General features: G+C 39.1%; 2 protein-coding genes across 3 annotated transcripts in view; both read left to right on the top strand.

Moving 5' to 3' along the window:
• Positions 1–7,977, top strand: part of KGD4 (alpha-ketoglutarate dehydrogenase subunit 4) — a 13,466-nt gene extending 5,489 nt beyond the window's left edge. Inside the window, exons 2-4 of the mRNA XM_007129933.4 lie at positions 4,900–4,963; positions 5,951–6,138; positions 6,990–7,977. Of these exons, the coding sequence (XP_007129995.1) occupies positions 4,900–4,963; positions 5,951–6,138; positions 6,990–7,007 (270 nt within the window). The 3' untranslated portion in view covers positions 7,008–7,977. The remainder of the gene's footprint in view (positions 1–4,899; positions 4,964–5,950; positions 6,139–6,989) is intronic.
• Positions 7,978–11,491: 3,514 nt separating this feature from the next.
• Positions 11,492–21,199, top strand: part of CDK7 (cyclin dependent kinase 7) — a 34,132-nt gene continuing 24,424 nt past the window's right edge. The window contains exons 1-2 of one of the 2 annotated variants that reach the window (XM_007129935.2): positions 11,492–11,678; positions 12,037–12,096. In XM_007129935.2, coding sequence (XP_007129997.1) covers positions 11,613–11,678; positions 12,037–12,096 — 126 coding nt within the window. In that variant the 5' untranslated portion in view covers positions 11,492–11,612. The remainder of the gene's footprint in view (positions 11,679–12,036; positions 12,097–21,199) is intronic. The other variant, XM_024123423.2, reaches the window with a different exon arrangement.

The following is a 21,199-nucleotide window of genomic DNA, read 5'->3' on the forward strand; positions in this document are numbered from 1 at the left end:
GGCCATGGCTCACGGGCCCAGCCGCTCCGCGGCATGTGGGATCCTCCCAGACCGGGGCACGAACCCGTGTCCCCTGCATCGGCAGGCGGACTCTCAACCACTGCGCCACCAGGGAAGCCCAGGACTTTATATTTAAATAATCATATGATATGACAGAAAATACACCAAACTTGTGAGTTATATCTATAAATTTAAATGGTCTAACTGCCCTTTTAAAAGTATTCTCAGATTGGCCAACAAATGAATATTCAATGCTATGCTATATATGAGGCACAGCTAAAACTAAGAGACTTAGAAAGGTAGAAATAACAGGATAGTCAACTGATCTTTGACAAAGAAGCAAAGGCAATACAATAGAGAAAAGATAGTCTTTTCAATAAATGGTGCTGGAACAACTAGACATCCACTTGCAAAACATGAATCTAGACACAGACCTTATACCCTTCACAAATATTAACTCAGAATGGATCATAGGCCTATATGTAAAGTGGAAAACTATAAAACTTCTAGAAGATAACAGAGAAGAAAACTTAGATGATCTTGTGTTTGGCAGTGACTTTTTAAATACAACACCAAATGCACAATCCATGAAAGAAATAATTGATAAACTGGATGTCATTAAAATTAAAACCTTCTGGTCTGCAAAAGACACTGTGAAGAGAATGAGAAGACAAGCCACAGATTGGGAGAAAATATTTGCAAAAAGAATATCTAATAAAGGATGTTATTCAAGATATATAAAGAACTCTTAAAAGTTCCCTGGTGGCACAGTGGTTAAGAATCTGCCTGCCAATGCAGGGGACATGGGTTCGAGCCCTGGTCCGGGAAGATCCCACATGCCGTGGAGGAGCTAAGCCCATGCACCACAGCTACTGAGCCTGCGCTCTAGAGCCCATGAACCACAACTACTGAAGCTCATACGCCCTAGAGCACGTGCTCTGCAACAAGAGAAGCCATCGCAATGAGGAGCCCACGCTCACCTGCAACTAGAGGAAGCCTGCGCACAGCAACGAAGGCCCAACACAGCCAAAAATAATAAATAAATTTATTTTTAAAAAAAATGAAAGTCAACAATGAAAACAGCCTGACTAAAAAATAGGCAAAAGAGCTGAACAAACACCTCATCAAAGAAGATATACAGATGACAATCATATGAAAAGATGTTCAACATCATAGTCATTAGGGAATTAATTGCAAATTAAAACAACAGTAAGACACCTCTATATACCTATTAGAATGGCTGAAACCCAGAATACTGACACCACCAAATGCTGACAAGGAAGTGGAGCAATGGAACTCTCATTCACTGCTGTTGAGAATGCAAAGTGCTATAGCCACTTCGGAAGGCAGTTTGGCAGTTTCTTACACAACTAAACATACTTTTACCATATGGTTGAACAATCGCACTTCTACCCACATGAATTGAAAACTTATGTCCAAACAAAAACCTGCACATGGATGTTTATAGCAGCTTCATTTATAATTGCCCAAACTTGGAAACCACCAAGATGTCTTTCAGTAGGTGAATGGATAAATAAACTGTAGTACATCCAGACAATGTAATATTATTCAACACAATATTATATTATTGTAATATTATATTATTATATAATTATATATTTGTATATTATACAAATATAATTTATAATGTTATTTCAAAAAGAAATAAGCTACCAAGCCAGGAAAAAACATCATGGAAGAAACATACATGCATATTACTAAATGAAAGAAGCCAACCTGAAAAGGCTACATGCTGTATGATTCCATCTGCATGACATTCTGGAAAAGGCAAAACTATGGAGACAGTAAACAGATCAGTGGTTGCCAGAGATTGGGGAAAGAAGGGATGAGTAGGCAGAACACAGAAGATGCTATAATAGTGAATATGTCATTGTACATTTGTCAAAACCCATAGAATGTACAACACCAAGGATGAACTCTAATGTAAAACCTTGGGTGATAATGACGTGTTAATATAGTTTCATCATTTGTAACAAATAGAATACTCTGGTGGGAGATGTCCATAGTGAGGAATGCTGGAGGGTGGGGTGAGTGGGGGTGTGCCCAGTGGTATATGAGAACTGGAAGAAGATTGGAAATGACTCAGATTAACAACCCAAATTAACAGGGGGCTGGTTGAATAAACTCATGGCATTTATCATGACTTCCTACTGATTCCCTCAGATTCCAGTCTTAACACTACAGTATTCTTCCTTGCCTTCTTCCCTCATCCCATATTTGTATTTTCTTTCTCTCACAGGGAAATCCCTGCCTTCCCCAAACATCAATATATGTATATACTCATTTGCTTAGTCCTACAATATATACAATATGTATAGCTATATCTATACAACCAACTTACTAAGTAAAAAGTTCAGGATTTCTTTGTATTTCTTTTTGTCTTTAGACTGAAGGTATATAGTCCAAGCACTATGAAAGTTATTTGGATTAGCTTCTTTTTTTTCCTTAGTTATAAGCTGCTCAACTAATTGACAGACTTATTTGTTTCTCTTTGTATTTACATTTAGAGTTTAAAAAAGACAATTTTGAGACAGGAAAATTTGAGCATAGCTAAATAATAGATGATATTAAAGAATTATTTTTGTTAAGTGTGGGAAAAGTACTGGGATTATGGTTTAACCAAAATCCTTTTCTGCTAATGATACATGTAGATGGTATTAACAGATGAGATGAGATGACTAGGATTTGTTTAATGGGAGAGGGTTGATGAAATAAGATTGATTCCTGTTGAAATTGTGTGATGTGTTTATCAGGGTTTATTTTACTACTCCGTCTACTTTTATGTATTTTTAAAATTGTCTCTTAAAAAGGGGGCATACCAAACTGTGGGAATTTAATCTATATGGGTATATTTCTAAGTGTACAAAAGCAATGTTGAAATGGATTCTTTCTCTCTGGTGTATGTACATTTGTTTAAGTGTGTGTATATATACTTATATACCTATACAGTTAGCCCTTCCTTACAAATGGTCTATTCACTCATTTGTCAAATGTTTGCTGAGCATTTACTACATACTGGCTACTGCTGCAGAAGTACTTAATTTTCCATCTCTCCCTTTCCAGGAGCTTTGCTCTCCTGTAATCATTGGTTCATTTACTGTCCTCTACACAATATTCTTAAGATGTTCAGGTTGCTGTGGAAACACAGGAGGAGTTTTAAAATCAGATTTAGGAATCGGGAATCTTCTTAGAGAGGAGTGACAGTTGAGCTGTTTTCAAAGGTAAGCAGTCAGATGAAAGTGGAGGCATGGAAGCGGGGTGGGACCTGGGAGAGATTCGTGGCAGAGCACACAAGCTGTAGATTGAATGGGGATGGAAACGGTATGAGGAGTTAGGGAAATGAAAAGTACTTCAGAATACCTGGAGTGAAAGGTACAGTGGTGGGGAATGAGGCTAGAGAGGTAGGGAGAGGCCTGATCATGATGGGCCTGTGTGTGCCAAGTGCGAGTTTGAAGTTTATCCTGAAAAGCTTGGGACTATAGGAAGGAAAGAAGACTCTTCCAAGAAGCCTGGCTATGAAAAGAAACAGGTACTAGATGGAGTGAGGTTTGTTTTTTTAACACGAAAGATGTGAACATGCTTTTATGCTTAGGGAGACAACTATCTTCCAGCATTTTCTCACAGCAGCAGAATTATGGTGGTTAGTTTTCAGACCCATCCCTACAAGCCTATTTGCTTCTGTACTCATATAAAATGTGTAATGTGTAGTACATATATACAAATATATTGCAGATAAACACACACCTGTCTCACTAGTTACACAGCAACTTACAGATTACGTTAGTAAAAAATAGTGCTCTGTTTATTAGAGTCTCGGCATTTTATATATATTCAGAAGATTTCATACTGAAAGTTCTGCTTAAGCTCCTCTGTAGCATTAACTGGAATTTTAGGGATAAAACATTAATACTCTTCAAATATCTTATTAAAAACAGTGTTCTAAATACATGTATTTCTATGGGTATAGGAAAAAGGCTGAATCAAGGGCTATCAAAGGTTTAAATCTATTTTATGTGGGTTTTGGCTTATAGATGGTGTTTCTTCTTTTTGCTTTTCTGTGTTTTTTCCAAATTTTTTACACAGAACATGTGTTACTTTTGTAGTCAGAAAAAGTATTTTTTTGATTACCTAATTTTCAATATGCTTTTTATCCTATTCTAAACCACTAGGTATTAACATAGTAGAGAAACAACACTCAATACAAGTCAGGAAACTTCCAATTCTTACCAATCAACAGGGTGATTTAGAAGTCATGCAACATAAAATCCTTGTCACCTTATAGGGTTGTGTTGAGGTCAGTAGGCAGTACAGTAAAATATCTTTTTTTTTTGACAAACCCATCTTTTTTTTAAAAATTAATTTATTAATTTATATTTTTGGCTGTGTTGGGTCTTCATTTCTGTGCGAGGGCTTTATCTAGTTGTGGCGAGCGGGGGCCACTTTTCATTGCAGTGTGCGGGCCTCTCACTGTCGTGGCCTCTCTTGTTGTGGAGCACAGGCTCCAGACATGCAGGCTCAGTAGTTGTGGCTTACGGGCCCAGTTGCTCCGTGGCATGTGGGATCTTCTCAGACCAGGGCTCGAACCTGTGTCCCCTGCACTGGCAGGCAGATTCTCAACCACTGCGCCACCAGGGAAGCCCTAAAATATCTTGTGATGTATAAAGTACAAAGTTCTTATGAATATCAGATAAGATAATAGTTCATAGACTAGCTATCCTTGTTGGGAAAGAGTAAAATTTAAAATAGTTAAATTTAAAGTTGCTGTCAGGTACTAATAAAAGGCATCTGCTTGTGAGGTTCATTAGACTATTTCTTATGTAGTAAATGAGGTTATTTTAGTGCTTCATTTCTTTTTCATGCATTTTATTTTTCCTTTAGGTAGTCAAGCCACATACTCCATTAATAAGGTTCCCTGACAGAAGAGACAATCCTAAACCCAGTGGTAAGCTGTAGTTTATTTATACTAAAAAAATGTGTACATGCAGATTTATACATGAATATTCTATTATACACAATATTTCTCATTTTAGAATCAGTTAGACAATAGTAGCTTAGATCACAATGGTATGTTAGGTTGCATTAACTAACTTTCTATTACCTCCTTGTAAAAAAGTAGTAACTTGACAGTAGATATTTCTGAATTTTTAATGATACTGTGTTTATATATGGGAATTTTTGTTCCACCTTCTGTCCTTCAGAAGAATCTCCCATGCTTATATTTGCAGAGATAATGATGAATAACCACCATTCCTATATTTCTCTCCCAGCTAACCTTCTTTTCTTTCATTCACTGATTTATCCGTTCATTCAGGCAGTAAATATTTCTTGGATTGCCTTAGAACTTAACAATCATTGCCTATTAAAGTAACTGAAGATTCTGAACAAGGTCTGTTTTTCTCTTACTGCTCTGTCACTGTCTTTAATTATAAGATACTTGACCTTTAATTCAGGGAGAATTTTAACAAATTTTTTATGGATATTTTTAACTTATTGTAACTCTTGAAAAATTAAGATATAGGTGACAAACAAGTATGGAAAAAACAAATCTCATCTGCATTTACCAACTTTCTTATTCTCCATTGTATGGTATTACCTGTAATCTCTACCATATGGCAAAATTTAAGTAATGTAAGTTATCCATACGGGTTGAACTCCAATACCTAGAAATTTCATTATTTTATGAACTCATTCTTCAATTTAGTAATTCATTCACTTAAAACTACCTCATTTGCTTTAAAAAGAACTTTATGAAACTATATATAGCTACCCAACTAAGTTATTCTATAATACTTATCTCTTGGATTGTAATACTTATCATTTTAAGAATAACTTGATTATTTAATGATAGATAATTCAAAATAGTATTTTAAGACACTGAACAATTCCTATATATATATATATTTTTTTTTTTTTTTTTTTTTAATTTCAGTGTCAGAAGTTCTGAGATCAACAGGACTACCATCTCACGCTTCTTCAATTTCACAGCATTCTAAGGGAAGTAAATCGCCAGACTGGCTGATGCATCAGGGTCCACCAGACACTGCAGAGATAATAAAAACTTTACCTCAGAAGTACAGAAGGAAACTTGTATCTCAAGAAGAAATTGAATTTATCCAAGTACGTTGTTGCTCTTTATCCCAATACTGTGGAAAACACCTCAACGTTATTGGCTTTGGAGTTTCATATTGCTGATTTTCATGTTCTTCCCATTGTCTTGTCAAGGTGTGTCCATAGCTAAGACAGGGATGGTCATGTAGGCCTGGACTGTGAGAAATAAACGATGTTCGAGCCCTCAGTAAATGTGCATGAAGGAATATATGTGTAGAAGTATAGTATGGTAAATAGCAAAATATATATACCCCATGGAAAAAAGCTCTTTAGGGTCCTCATTAATTTTTTTTTTAATTAATTTTTTTTTGGCTGCGTTGGGTCTTCGTTGCTGTGCACGGGCTTTCTCTAGTTGCGGCAAGTGGGGGCTTCTCATTGCGGTGGCTTCTCTTGTTGCTGAGCATGGGCTCTAGGCGCGCAGGCTTCAGTAGTTGTGGTGCATGGACTCCGTAGTTGTGGCTTGCAGGCTCTAGAGCACAGGCTGAGCAGTCGTGGTGCGTGGGCTTAGTTGCTTTGCGGCATTTGTGATCTTCCCGGAGCGGGGCTCGAACCTGTGTCCCCTGCATCGGCAGGGAGATTCTTAACCACTGCGCCTCCAGGGAAGCCCCCTCATTGATTTTTTAGAGTGTAAATGACCAAGAAATTTGAGGACCATTGATCTACATCAACCTTGAGTCCCCTTCAGATCTGAAATTCTTTATAACATTGATAGGAGTGCCCAAAAGCTATGAAAAATCTGAAATTGTTTTTAAAACCTAAAGATCATTTGCTTAAAATGTTTCAAATTTGTATAGTGGCCATGAAAACACTTCTTTGTAAATGAAACACCTAATCTTACTGCTTTATTTCTTCCTTTTCAGCGTGGAGGTCCAGAATAATCACTGACAATGTGGCTGCTGTTTGTTTAATCAGACAAAGAGTCTTTACAATGAAGGACTTCCAGAATGACAAATGAGAAATTGTACATTAAACAACTTTAATAAAATTTCTGTAAAAAAAAAAAAAAAAAGAAGTATAGAAAATTTAGATGGACACTTGTATCTCCTAATTTATGTATCTTGGTCAGCTTCTCCACAAGCTTACCTGATTGTTTATATACTTTATACTTATTAAAGTATACATTTTAAAATGTTAGCCTATTAATTTACTCAAATAATCAAATTATCAAGCATTACAGTGTTGAACTATTAAAAGTACACAATGTCTAGTGAACAATCATAGGTTTACCATAATTTCACTTCTCAGTTTCTGTTTAAACATGGAAAGAATATATCTGGCAGAATTGCAGCTTTCTGGAAGTAATTTTCCTGGAATTGGATAAGGATCAGTGAAATAATGACTCCATTATTTGTTCTTAATTCTCTCAGTGTTTTTGCATTCACAAAGTTACTGGAGAATAACTGGCTCAATAAGCATATCGTACTCTAATAAAAATACAGTCATGGTAAAACAGATGCCTTTGTGGTATTAAGACTAGGGAGTTAACACAAAAGATTATGTAAACTGTGTTCAGAAAAAAATGTCAGAGTATAAAATGGAAAATAAGAGATCAAAATGAATATAGCATAGGAATAACATTTGACCAGAAATTTTAAGTTATTATGTTTTTAGGGGTGTTAAGAAAGTCTTATTCTTTGGTTTATTTTACTGTTTTGATTGTGATCATGTGTACAAAGCCTATAATCATAAACCTTCTCAAACTTCATTGTCCGAAAGCCTGATAAAATCAACCTATTCACCTTATTAAGGCAATTTACAGAATTTTAATAGGCTCTTCCTGTGCCAAGGGTATGTATGTTTGTGAAAGTAAAGCCTCACAAAGTGAAATAAATTCTCTTCTATACCTTTGATGATTTCTAGAATATGCGTTAAAGAAGTCATCCCTAATAGTAAGGGTAACTCATGAGTAATAGACACAGTAGCATTGTTGAGTACGTTTTTGTATTTGCCCAGTTGTGTATGGATTAATCTTTATACTTTTTTTTCTTTTTTACTATTTCAGAGTTGATCTGCTTTTCGTGTAAATTCTGTATTGTGGCCTAGTATAAATGTTGCCCAACTCGAATGTGAAATAGGAGTTTGGTGCTAGCAATGAGCTATTCTGGTAACTCATGAGAAGTACATGACTCATGATTTCTTTTTTATTATTTCAAAAATATACTTGGAAAAATTTCTTAAAAACTAGCACTATTCTCTTTTTTCTCCTTAGCTTTCTCATTTCAGTAAAAGGAAGCCCAAGGCAATTTTTTTGCTCTCAGAAACAGAGTAGGTGCAGGAAATGAAGAGTGGCTTGAGTAATGCTGTGGGCCAGCAGTTAGAAACCCCAATACTGGAACCGTCTGAGGACCACCTTTACTACAGCTGCTGCCATGAAAGTTCCAATGAAAAAATATATCACTTTTACAGAATTTATGACTAGAGGTATGGCAAAAGGATGTTAGTGGGAATTTCTGTCATAGGATGAGCTCCCAAGGAGGATTGTGTCATAGAAAGAATTTGGGCTTGACTTATTGAGTAAATAGCTTGTGTTTTCATTTAGGAGTTAAACACTTAAGTATCTGTAACCGTTAGCAAATTGCTCAGTTTGTCCAACTTGCAGTTTTTTCTCCAGTACTATACAGTGTGATAGGCAGGATCAAATTAGTGTATTGTCTACTACGTTGTAACAAATCACCCCCGAATTTAGTGGCTGAAAACAACACTCAATAGCTCATGGTTTCTCTGGGTCAGGAATTCTGGGGCAGCTTGGCAGGGCAGTTCTGCTCAGTGTTTCTCATGAGGTTGCAATCAATGCCACCTGGGGCTGCAGTTATCTGAAGGTTTCACTGGGGCTGGACCATCCATCTCCAAGATAGCTCACTCACATAGCTGGCAGGTTGATGCTGGCTGTTGGCAGGAGGCCTCAGTTCCCCTCCACCTAGGCTTCTCCACTGGGCTGCCTGAATGAATTCATGACATAATGGCTGACTTCCCCCAGAGCAAATGATCCAAGTGTACAGGCAGAAGCAGCAATACCTCTTTATGATCTAGACTCAAGTTATACACATTCATTTCTGCAATGCTCTATTAGTCACACACAACAGCCTGTTTCATTGTGTGAGGAAACTACACAAGTTCATTAATACCAGAAGGCAAGAATCATTAGGGCCATCTTGGAAGCTGGCTACTACTGGTGTGTGAAAGCGCTTTCTTAACTGTAAAATGCTATACAGATGCTGAATGGTATTTTATATTTATACAGTGCCCTAATGAACCCAGAATATCACTTAAACATTGCCTTTGTTACCCTATTTAAAATGTCCCAATATAGGAATTTACTTGTCAGCAGCATGGTATAATGTGATTATCAATTCATATGACATGGCACACTTGGGAACCTCAAGCCTCAAATTTAGCTCACTATTTAGCTTGTTTCTACTACAAGTGAGGTTAGATTACTATTAACAGTGATGTCTTTTAGAAGGAACGATGACCTAAGTCACATGACACCATATATCACTAGGTATGACTTGCCACAATTAAGAGATATAAGTGGTAGAGATGGTATGTTTTCTGCAACATAGGAGAATTGTGCTTAATGAATAAATCAGCGTTCAATAAAGACCCAAGTAGTGACAAAGAGCTGGAAGGTGACCAGTAATAGTTATGTGATGGCTAACAAACTGCACACTGTCAGACAGTATTCTAAGGGTTTCTGACGTGTGCAGTCATTTAAGCCTTACAGCAACCCAGTGAGTAGGTCCTATTACAGAAGAAACTAGCAACAGAAAGGTTAAGTAGGGCTTTCCTGGTGGCGCAGTGGTTGAGAATCCGCCTGCCGATGCAGGGTCACGGGTTCGTGCCCCGATCCGGGAAGATCCCACATGCCGCAGAGCGGCTGGGCCCGTGAGCCATGGCCGCTGAGCCTGCGCGTCCAGAGCCTGTGCTCCGCAATGGGAGAGGCCACAACAGTGAGAGGCCCACGTACCACAAAAAAAATAAAAATAAAAAAATAAAAAAAAAAGAAAGGTTAAGTAATTTACCCAAATCATAAACCTAGTAAATGAATAGTGGTGGGGCCAGTATTCATATGCAGGTAGCCAAGATCCAGAGTAAGGACTCATCCTTTACACTGTATTACCTTGAGTAAGTTATGAGTTTTTGTATTCTGCTGCCTTCTTCAACATAACTCTGAAAATCAGGATTCTCAACTCTTAGAAGCATCAAATGCTCCAGCTCAAAACCTTAGAATTATCCTTTTCTTCCCCCACAACCCATGTCCAGTCTGTCAGCAAATCGTATTGGCTAGAAGCCAAACTGGTACCCTCAATACAACCATCTGGATTCCTGCAATAATTCTTTAACTGGCTTTCTTGGTTTTCCTTGCCCCTCTAAGTTTACAGTGTAATCTCTCACAACAGTCAAAGGGCGAGTTTTAAAACATTAAGCCCAATATCACTTGTCTGCTCAAAACTCTGCAGTGGCTTTTCAGTAATGTCTTTCTGGTACCACCCTATTTAAAATCACAAACCCTACTATCTATCCCCTTTCCCAGCTTTATTATCTCTGTAGCACTTATCACTATGTATCACAGCGTATTTTAATTATCTCCTCCCATTGGAAGGCACTGATATTTGTTTTTCCCCTGCTGATTTCTCAGAGTCTGCAACAGAGCCTGGCATATAGTAAGCATTCAATATATATTCGTTGAATAAATGAATTAATTGTTGATTTGTATGAAAACTTATGAGAATCAAAGTTGGGTACTGATCACAGTTAACCATTGAGCACTATGTCTAAACTTTGTGCAAGTTTCATTTAATCCTCGCAACCACCTATGACGTAGTCTACAAGTTCCACCTTATAGGGTAGAAAACTGATGGCCAGAAGTCTGTTCCACAGCACAAAATTGTTCAGTTGACTTGGAACTTCTTTGCCTAGACGTGCTTCTTCATAAAGGACTAAGAACGCCTCTTGATCAGCCCTTAAAAACTGGGCACTCGCTTAAGTAACCTGAAATTGTCGTTTTAGGCGTCCACAGTAACCATGGTGACAGGACACCCTTGAGCAAAAACTAGAGAGCGAGATTAGAGACAAGGCCGAGCCTTCCGCACTCATACACACCTATTAAATCCTGAACACAGAGCATCGTATCAGAGCGCTAATCTGCCTTCGGTAGTGAAGAAAGTATCTAAGTTAAAACGGTAACAGGGTGACACAGCCACAACCGAGACCACGCCGCTTCCGGTACAATCTGCGGTCACGTGCTGGGGCGGGGTGCGGCGCAGAAGAGCCCTCCAGCCCTGCCTCTTGCCGCACCCTTAGGGCGGGCTCCGGCCGGACCTACTTAACAGCATCCCCGCCCACCCCGGAAGTGGGGGCGGAGCTAATGAAGCATCGGCGCTCAGTGGGCGGAAGTGGCTGTGGGAGGCTTTAAGGTGCTTTAAATTCTTGCTGTCTTCGGAGCTCCCCCCCTTCAGCTGGAGTCGAGCTCCGCCCGACAGATGGCTGTGGACGTGAAGTCGCGAGCAAAGCGTTATGAAAAACTGGACTTCCTCGGGGAGGGACAGGTGAGATTATCGGGCGGGGCTCGGAGGGCCCTGAGCGGGGAACGCCGGGCCGCCTCACACTGTCGTGGGTTTTGTCGTGGAAGGCAGCGGACGGGCCACGCTACTCGTTCTGCTTGCGGGAGGCTGCCCAGACCCCTCCTGCGGCCCCTCTGCCCACCCTGGACATGAGACCTTGAGCGGCCTTCTCCGAAGAATAGACTGGAACGGGACGTGGACGGCCCCACCACGTTTCAAGCTGCCGCGAGTTTTTTCCAAGAACCCTGGGTTCCTTGCTTCCCCGAATCTAATAAAGTAAAAAGGCAAACACAAACCAAAAAAACTCTCACCAACTTAACTTTATTCCTCTTCTTCTCTCTAGTTTGCCACGGTTTACAAGGCCAGAGACAAGAACACCAACCAAATTGTCGCCATTAAGAAAGTGAGTTGCAGTTTGTTTTTCCTTGAGTCTCCTTGAAGATGTGTGTATATGGGAGCTGGTGTCTGGCCGTTTTACTTCTCTTGACCGTGCTCTGCTAGTGAGTTACTTAGGTCATTTTCAAAGAACATAGAATTTCTTAGTGTCTTGTGTTCCAACGTGGAACTCGGGTTGAACTTGTGTTTTGTTGCATTCATTGAAATTGAAATGAAGAGAATGCTGTGTGTTATGTTTGTTCTATAAACGCAGACGTTGGCAAAAGGGACAAATACCGCTCGTCTCTTGGGTCCTCAGAACACCTGACCTTTCCAGGTCCCTATTTCTGCCTCACCTGCATCCACTTTGTATATCTGTATTTCCTGAGTACAGGTTTACCATGAAAGGCTTTCGCTAGCATTATTGACATTGCTGTGGTGCGGGTTTTTTTTAATGGTTTCAGTAGCTTTTTTACTCGCATTCATTCAAAAAACTTCGGTCATATTTAATTAACTTTCTATATACCAAGCACTTTCACCCTCGTTTTTTCATTTAATCCTCATAAGAGCCCATGAAGTAGGTAAAGTATCTCCATTTTATACTTGAGGAGGCTGAAGCTAAGAGAGATTAGGTGACTCATCAAGATGACACAGATAGTAATTGCTAGAGCCTGGATTTAGATCCAGGTGTCCTGCTCCCAGGTTGATTGCCTTTACCATACTACGGAAATCAATAACCTTCTCAAGAGAAGCTGGTTTCTTCCACCTCAGGCCTGTTGGTGGCTTAGGTGACCACCTTCCTTATTATTCCTGTTGCTGCTTTGAATCTTTCTCCTTGAAAATCCCTAATTCCTTTGAAGCATATCCCTCTCATGCTCTTAACACCTGCTTCCCACTCTTCCTTTTCACAATTATTCCTGCCATTGTTATCTATTTTTACTTTTTCTGACGTGTCTCATCTTTTCCAGTTTATGTTCTATAAACCACTGCCATAGCTACTCCCTTGTGAAACCTTTAACTCTGTTAATTCTTTCTAAAGTTATTTTTCTGATTCTACCCCTGGTTCACTTTATTCTAGCCATACTGACCTTTCTGTCCCTTGAATACATTAAATTCATCCCAGTCCCGGTATCGTTGCATTTGCTCTGCCTTCTGGTTAGTTTTTTTTTTTTTTTGGCGGTACGCGGGCCTCTCACTGTTGTGGCCTCTCCCGTTGCGGAGCACAGGTCCGGACGCGCACGCTCAGCGGCCATGGCTCACGGGCCCAGCCGCTCCGCGGCATGTGGGATCTTCCCGGACCGGGGCTCGAACCCGTATCCCCCGCATCGGCAGGTGGACTCTGAACCACTGCGTCACCACGGAAGCCCTGGTTAGTATATTTTTACTCTAAAACTTGAGTAATCATGTAATCAGGAATCATGACTGATTCCTTATCGTTTAGATCTCAGTCAAATATCTCTTGTACAGGGCTTCCCTGGTGGCGCAGTGGTTGAGAGTCCACCTGCCGATGCAGGGGATACGGGTTCGAGCCCCGGTCCGGGAAGATCCCACATGCCGCGGAGCGGCTGGGCCCGTGAGCCATGGCCGCTGAGCGTGCGCGTCCGGAGCCTGTGCTCCGCAACGGGAGAGGCCACAACAGTGAGAGGCCCGCGTACTGCAAAAAAAAAAAAAAAACAAAAAAAAAAACTCCTGTACATACATGCCTTTGCTGGTCATTCTAGCTAAAACAGGTGTGCCTCCCTTCTTACCTGGTGTTCTTTGCATATTTCTCTATTATTATTTCATAGCGTTTATCAAAATCTAAAATCTTTTACCTATGAGTTTATTTTCTATTCACTACCACTTGAATTATATTTAGGACTGTGTCTGGTACATTTGCAGACACTCATTAAAAATGTATTGACTGATATAGTCTCTTCAAATTGGAATAATCTCATTGAATTCTGTGGTTTTCTGAAAATCCTACTGGGTTTTCTTGTTTGCTTACTTTTATCATAAACTAGGATTTAGAATTCATCCTATTTCTCAGTGATAGACTTGTACCCCTTGAAAGTGACTCATAATGGAATATTCTTTTTTTTTTAATTTAAATCCACTTTTTATTCTTTCATAGATTTTAACAATTATACACAACTTTTAACATAAAGATAGTGAAACCTCAAGGATAAGGAGGCAATATATATGACCTCTTCTATTCGTTCATCAGGATGGAAGGAGGTTTCCAAAGGGTACAATGTGTGAGATTTAACACTGGAAAAATACATATGAAACTTGTTAACTGGCTCCACTTAGGATCAGGCACAGCACAATAAATATAGAACTGCATCATCTTTTTAAAAGACTGTTGTTAACTTTAACACATTCTTATTAAAGAAATATGATCAGTGACCAATGTGAAATTCTACCAACATATGGGTGAAGGGACACTTACAGTGAGGCTCTGAGCAAAGTTTCTCTAGCATCTTCACACCCATACATCAACATTCTTAAAAAGGAGTAAGAATGTACACTGCAAATTCAGAACAACACAAAAGAAACTTGGTCAAACTTTCTTTGTCATATCATTCATTACTAACACAATCCTAGTTTGCTGGTAGGTTTAAGGTAGGAATTGAAAGTGTTTGAAATTCTTTTAATTTCCACTGGTCTTAGGGCCTCTGGGTAGGAGGCCACATTGGAAAGCAGACTGATTTAGCAGCACCATTACATCCACGTCTCAACAAATCACTGCACAATTTTTATCTTCCAATATTCTGAAAGGTTAAAAAAAGATACATGGCAGAATACTTATCCTGAATAGCAGGCCACTGTAAGAACATGTAATCTGCAAGGATTTAAACAAACATACTGAATTCTCTAACTGCATCTTTCCTTAACAGACCAAAAGAAATACATTACCTAATGTGCCTTATCATACAAACACAGAAACTTTTATTTTTAAACATATACTTAAAAGATAGGAAGAAATGATCTTTTTTTCACATGACCCAGATTCTGTTTTCAACAGATATAAGAATTAACTTCATCCCTATGAAACAGAATGGAAACTGTTATGCTGCTACAGCTACAGGTATTCTGGGAAATCTTCTGAGCCAGTGAATCAAAAACCACATGAAAGAATAATATTTTTTACAATCAAGAAGCTGGTTGTTCAAAAATTCAATTATCAAACAAACAAACATGTGACACGTGTCATTATCTTGTAAAAACATAATGCCACTCTGGCCCCAAGTATCACTAAAGCCCAGTTGGTCCTTAAAGGTGCAAACAGCCTTTAACCACTACTAAATATCTTCTCTGTGGCATTTTACTGCCCACCACATTGCCACATGATTCTCAGAAGCTTAGGCTTCTACGATGTTTGAGGAAAAAAAAGAGGGTGTGATGTGGATCAAGTTCTTGGTGATTGTTTTAAATGTAATTTTTAAAAGAATTTCCTAGTAATGTACTATAATAGTCCTTGAAACTGAATTTTTCCTAGTGAAATAAAATATTCTTTAACAAGATTATGTTAATCTAAGTTTGATCACCTGGCTCCTTTTTCACTTTTTTTTTTTTTTTTTTTTTTGGCGGTATGTGGGCCTCTTACCGCTGTGGCCTCTCCCGCCGCGGAGCGCAGGCTCCGGACACGCAGCCTCAGCGGCCATGGCTCACGGGCCCAGCCGCTCCGCGGCATGTGGGATCTTCCCGGACCGGGGCACGAACCCGTGTCCCCCGCATCGGCAGGCGGACTCTCAACCACCGCGCCACCAGGGAAGCCCCTTTTTCACTTTTTTAGAGGGCACTGATTCATCTATTGTGCTGAGTCCCACAAATGCCTGCTTTAAAAACAGTATAGTTCTCAACAGTTTCCCACAAATATTCTTGATTTATACTGGGGGAAGCAACACATAATAGAAACATTAATTATTCATGTTTTTAAAAAGTAATTATTTCCTACAAAGCAGGTTACTTAGCAGAATGCTAAGCTGCAAATAACTTTACCAGACAGATATTGAGTCATTTCACAAAGAACCTGACAAAATGTGTAGAAGTCTGGCCTTCCATTCCAAATCCATTGCAAAGAGAGTACACGCAGTAGTCCTGTTTACAATTTAATGGCGATGAGGAAAGGGCAAATGTAGGACAAGGAGAGACGTCACCCTACATACAAGTTTACAGTAGTGTAGCCATTGTATATCCTATTTACTACATTCACCACTTTGGAGAAAGGATCAGGGAGGCCCTTCAAACACTGGAACAAAGGAATGTTTGTTTTATATAAGACCTACCAAATAAACAGGGAAACAAATGATAACACGCATAGGCACTAGTCTCAAAGCTGCACAATAAAGAAGCAAAGGGTTTGAGATGAGAAATTTAGGAAAATATACACATATGAGAGCTTGCTGAGGAAAAGGAGGAAAGAAATCAGTTCTAATCTTCAAGGCTACGGAATGCATTTTGCATATCTTCAAGAAGTTGTGCATAGTCGGCCTTGATCTTTGCCTCACCATCTTTCACTGGATCCTTGAATTTCATGGAGGAAAGCTTATAGAGGATCTCCCCCATGTGCTCACGGATAATGGACCATGTGATTTTATTGTCACTCTGATACACATATGAGAGCTTGCTGTGGAAAAGGAGGAATGTAATCAGTTCTAATCTTCAAGGCTACGGAATGCATTTTGCATATCTTCAAGAAGTTGTGCATAGTCGGCCTTGATCTTTGCCTCACCATCTTTCACTGGATCCTTGAATTTCATGGAGGAAAGCTTATAGAGGATCTCCCCCATGTGCTCACGGATAATGGACCATGTGATTTTATTGTCACTCTGGGCAGTGGTTTCAGCAGCTCTGCGGGCCATATCATAAAATGCAATCATGTTGGACAGCATCCCTACCATCTTGTAGAATGGGCAGAACCTGTCATAAGGAGTATATCCATTTTGTTGAAGGAAATCTTTGATAAGTTTTGCTACCTCCAGAGTGATTTTATCTGTTTCTGCTAGTGAAGCCTTTCCCACAAGCTGTACAATTTCTGCCAAGTCTTCTTCTTCCTGCAGAATCTCCTTAGCTTTGGTCCTCAGAGGAACAAACTCTGTGAAGTGTTTGTCATAGTACTCATCCAAGGCACGCATGTACTTGCTGTAGCTGATCAGCCAGTTGACAGACGGGAAATGCTTCCGTTGAGCTAATTTCTTATCTAAGCCCCAGAACACCTGCCGGGGCTCGAGGTCCAGAAACTGTGCCTATCACCTACCCAGAGGCTCTGTCACTGTGGGAGGGGAAGTCTTCAGCTCGGAATATTCTTTTACATTTAATTTTTATTTCAAATAGTACATCTTTGTGGTTTTATGGAATATAACCTTTATATAAATGAATATATAACCTTTAAAAATTGTGAATCACTATGTTATACACCTGAAACTTATAGTAAACATAAACTGTATCTCAAAAAAAAAAGCAGAAATATTTCTCCTTCTACCAAACCAGTTATTTCTCAAAATATATCTTTTTAAAAAGTCAGTTACTAGGCCAAGCATGCCTGTCTCCTCTTCCCCTGGTTTTCACTCCAAAACTGTTTTCTCTGCTATTTACATCCATTTCTTTAGATAGTATGTTTATCATTATTTCTTGAGTGGTCTCTTTCCCTAGTTTTAGACATTTTCTATACTTCCTACTGTAAACATTGGAGATTTGGTGCTTGTGTACCTTCCTCTCCCAACACTCAATTTCTACTCCCACTCATTTACTGACATGTTTAATTTTACAAAAAAGGGGATAATAAGTGATGTATTCTGTATTCTTTTGCCTATTGTATTTTGGACTTTTAAGACATCATTAATCTACCTTATCCTTTTTAAACAATCGTATTGAATTTATGTTTCCCAATTTATTTAACCAGTCCCCTATGGTAGCCTTTTGGAGCCTTTCTCATTTTTCAGTATTTGATTTATGTATCTCAACAATATATAGTATTACATACTTCTAAACTCTTTCTCTCCCTACACACACACACAGGCACGCGCGCAGGCAATATTCTTCTGCAACTTGTTTTTCTGAATCAGTATTATTTCTGAAATCTTCCAGATGGATACATGTAGATCTGGTTTATTCATGCTCATCAATGATTAGATTCTATTATGTGGCTACACTAAAATTGGTCTATCCAAACTCTTGTTGATAAACATTTAAGCTGTTTTTTTTAAAATGTTTTACTTTTATACAGTCCTTCTACAGACATTCTTATACATATGTGAGTTTCTCTAGAGAATGTATCTTTAGTTGAAACCAATTATGAATTGTTGCTGCATAGAGAATACACAGCAGCGTCACCATATATTGTCAGATTGCTCTCCAAAATGGTGGGATCAGTTTAACCTCCCACCACATTCTCACCATCTTTGTATTGTCAGACTTTACAACAGTTGTCTATTAGATGGATCGAAAATGGTATATGGTTGTTTTTTCAATTAATATTTCTCTGATTACCAGCAAGGTTGATCATCTTTTTCCTAGATTTATTGGCTTTTTAGACTTTTTCTGTTAGGTTGCTTACATTTTTTTCTTTGCTGTTGATTTGGTGGGGAATTTCTTATATATTCTGGATACCGATCCTTTATCCGAAATTTGCACTGGAGATACCCTCAATGCTGTAAACAATCAATAACCAATCTGTAATAAGAATAGAAGAGTATTATTCAAGCCAAACTGAGGATTATAGCCCAGAAGACAGGCTGTCAGATAGCTCTGAGGAACTGTTCTGAAGAAGTATGGTTTTCAGCATAGTTTATATCTTGTCAGAACAGAAAACACAGAAAACATCAAGCATGACAGGGGTACATTCCTTCAAAGTTTCAAAAAAAAAAAAGATCAGCCGAAGACTGATCACTGACTCACACAGTGAGTCAGTATGGCCTTGGCTCCCGGGAAGGGAGCCTTATCATCAAAGGAGTACTACTACTTGAAGTCCCTGGAAGGGAGGCATTTATCCCTATCTTCAAAATGGACATTCTTTACTTCGGGACAACATATCCTTTTCTTTAATGGTTAGAGCAGACGTACAGTACATGTTGGATAGGCCACAAGACAGGGTGTTCTAGTTAGCACAAAGTTTAAGTCTACACAACTAGTTCACAGTATAGTTATCTAGGGTGATGGCCCTCTTCCTGGACAGGTCCTCTGTCTACATTCTTTAGGCAGTTAGGGGAAGGTCAAAGTTTCTTCCTGAGTCTTTTGCCTTGACTGTTTTCAGCTCCAAACAATCCACATGCCAAAGAGACATTGTGGGGTGGCACGTTTTGCTCCCCTTCAAAGACATCTAAACAAATGTGCTACATACAGCAACAGCCCAACACAACAAAGAGAACTTTAGTTTTTTTTACTTTTTATTTTTTTTTGCGGTACGCGGGCATCTCACTGTTGTGGCCTCTCCCGTTGTGGAGCACAGGCTCCGGACACGCAGGCTCAGCGGCCATGGCTCACGGGCCCAGCCGCTCCGCGGCATGTGGGATCCTCCCGGACCGGGGCGTGAACCCGCGTCCCCTGCATTATCATTATTTCTTGAGTGGTCTCTTTCCCTAGTTTTAGACATTTTCTATACTTCCTACTGTAAACATTGGAGATTTGGTGCTTGTGTACCTTCCTCTCCCAACACTCAATTTCTACTCCCACTCATTTACTGACATGTTTAATTTTACAAAAAAGGGGATAATAAGTGATGTATTCTGTATTCTTTTGCCTATTGTATTTTGGACTTTTAAGACATCATTAATCTACCTTATCCTTTTTAAACAATCGTATTGAATTTATGTTTCCCAATTTATTTAACCAGTCCCCTATGGTAGCCTTTTGGAGCCTTTCTCATTTTTCAGTATTTGATTTATGTATCTCAACAATATATAGTATTACATACTTCTAAACTCTTTCTCTCCCTACACACACACACAGGCACGCGCGCAGGCAATATTCTTCTGCAACTTGTTTTTCTGAATCAGTATTATTTCTGAAATCTTCCAGATGGATACATGTAGATCTGGTTTATTCATGCTCATCAATGATTAGATTCTATTATGTGGCTACACTAAAATTGGTCTATCCAAACTCTTGTTGATAAACATTTAAGCTGTTTTTTTTAAAATGTTTTACTTTTATACAGTCCTTCTACAGACATTCTTATACATATGTGAGTTTCTCTAGAGAATGTATCTTTAGTTGAAACCAATTATGAATTGTTGCTGCATAGAGAATACACAGCAGCGTCACCATATATTGTCAGATTGCTCTCCAAAATGGTGGGATCAGTTTAACCTCCCACCACATTCTCACCATCTTTGTATTGTCAGACTTTACAACAGTTGTCTATTAGATGGATCGAAAATGGTATATGGTTGTTTTTTCAATTAATATTTCTCTGATTACCAGCAAGGTTGATCATCTTTTTCCTAGATTTATTGGCTTTTTAGACTTTTTCTGTTAGGTTGCTTACATTTTTTTCTTTGCTGTTGATTTGGTGGGGAATTTCTTATATATTCTGGATACCGATCCTTTATCCGAAATTTGCACTGGAGATACCCTCAATGCTGTAAACAATCAATAACCAATCTGTAATAAGAATAGAAGAGTATTATTCAAGCCAAACTGAGGATTATAGCCCAGAAGACAGGCTGTCAGATAGCTCTGAGGAACTGTTCTGAAGAAGTATGGTTTTCAGCATAGTTTATATCTTGTCAGAACAGAAAACACAGAAAACATCAAGCATGACAGGGGTACATTTCCTTCAAAGTTTCAAAAAAAAAAAGATCAGCCGAAGACTGATCACTGACTCACACAGTGAGTCAGTATGGCCTTGGCTCCCGGGAAGGGAGCCTTATCATCAAAGGAGTACTACTACTTGAAGTCCCTGGAAGGGAGGCATTTATCCCTATCTTCAAAATGGACATTCTTTACTTCGGGACAGTGCACCCTTTTTTTTTTTTTTTTTTTTTTTCAATGGTTAAAAGCAGATGTACAGGGCTTCCCTGGTGGAGCAGTGTTTGAGAGTCTGCCTGCCAATGCAGGGGACATGGATTCGTGCCCCGGTCCGGGAAGATCCCACATGCCGCGGAGCGGCTAGGCCCGTGAGCCATGGCCACTGAGCCTGCACGTCC

Source organism: Physeter macrocephalus, chromosome 8 (genome assembly GCF_002837175.3).
Source record: "Physeter macrocephalus isolate SW-GA chromosome 8, ASM283717v5, whole genome shotgun sequence".
Lineage (NCBI taxonomy): Eukaryota > Metazoa > Chordata > Mammalia > Artiodactyla > Physeteridae > Physeter > Physeter macrocephalus.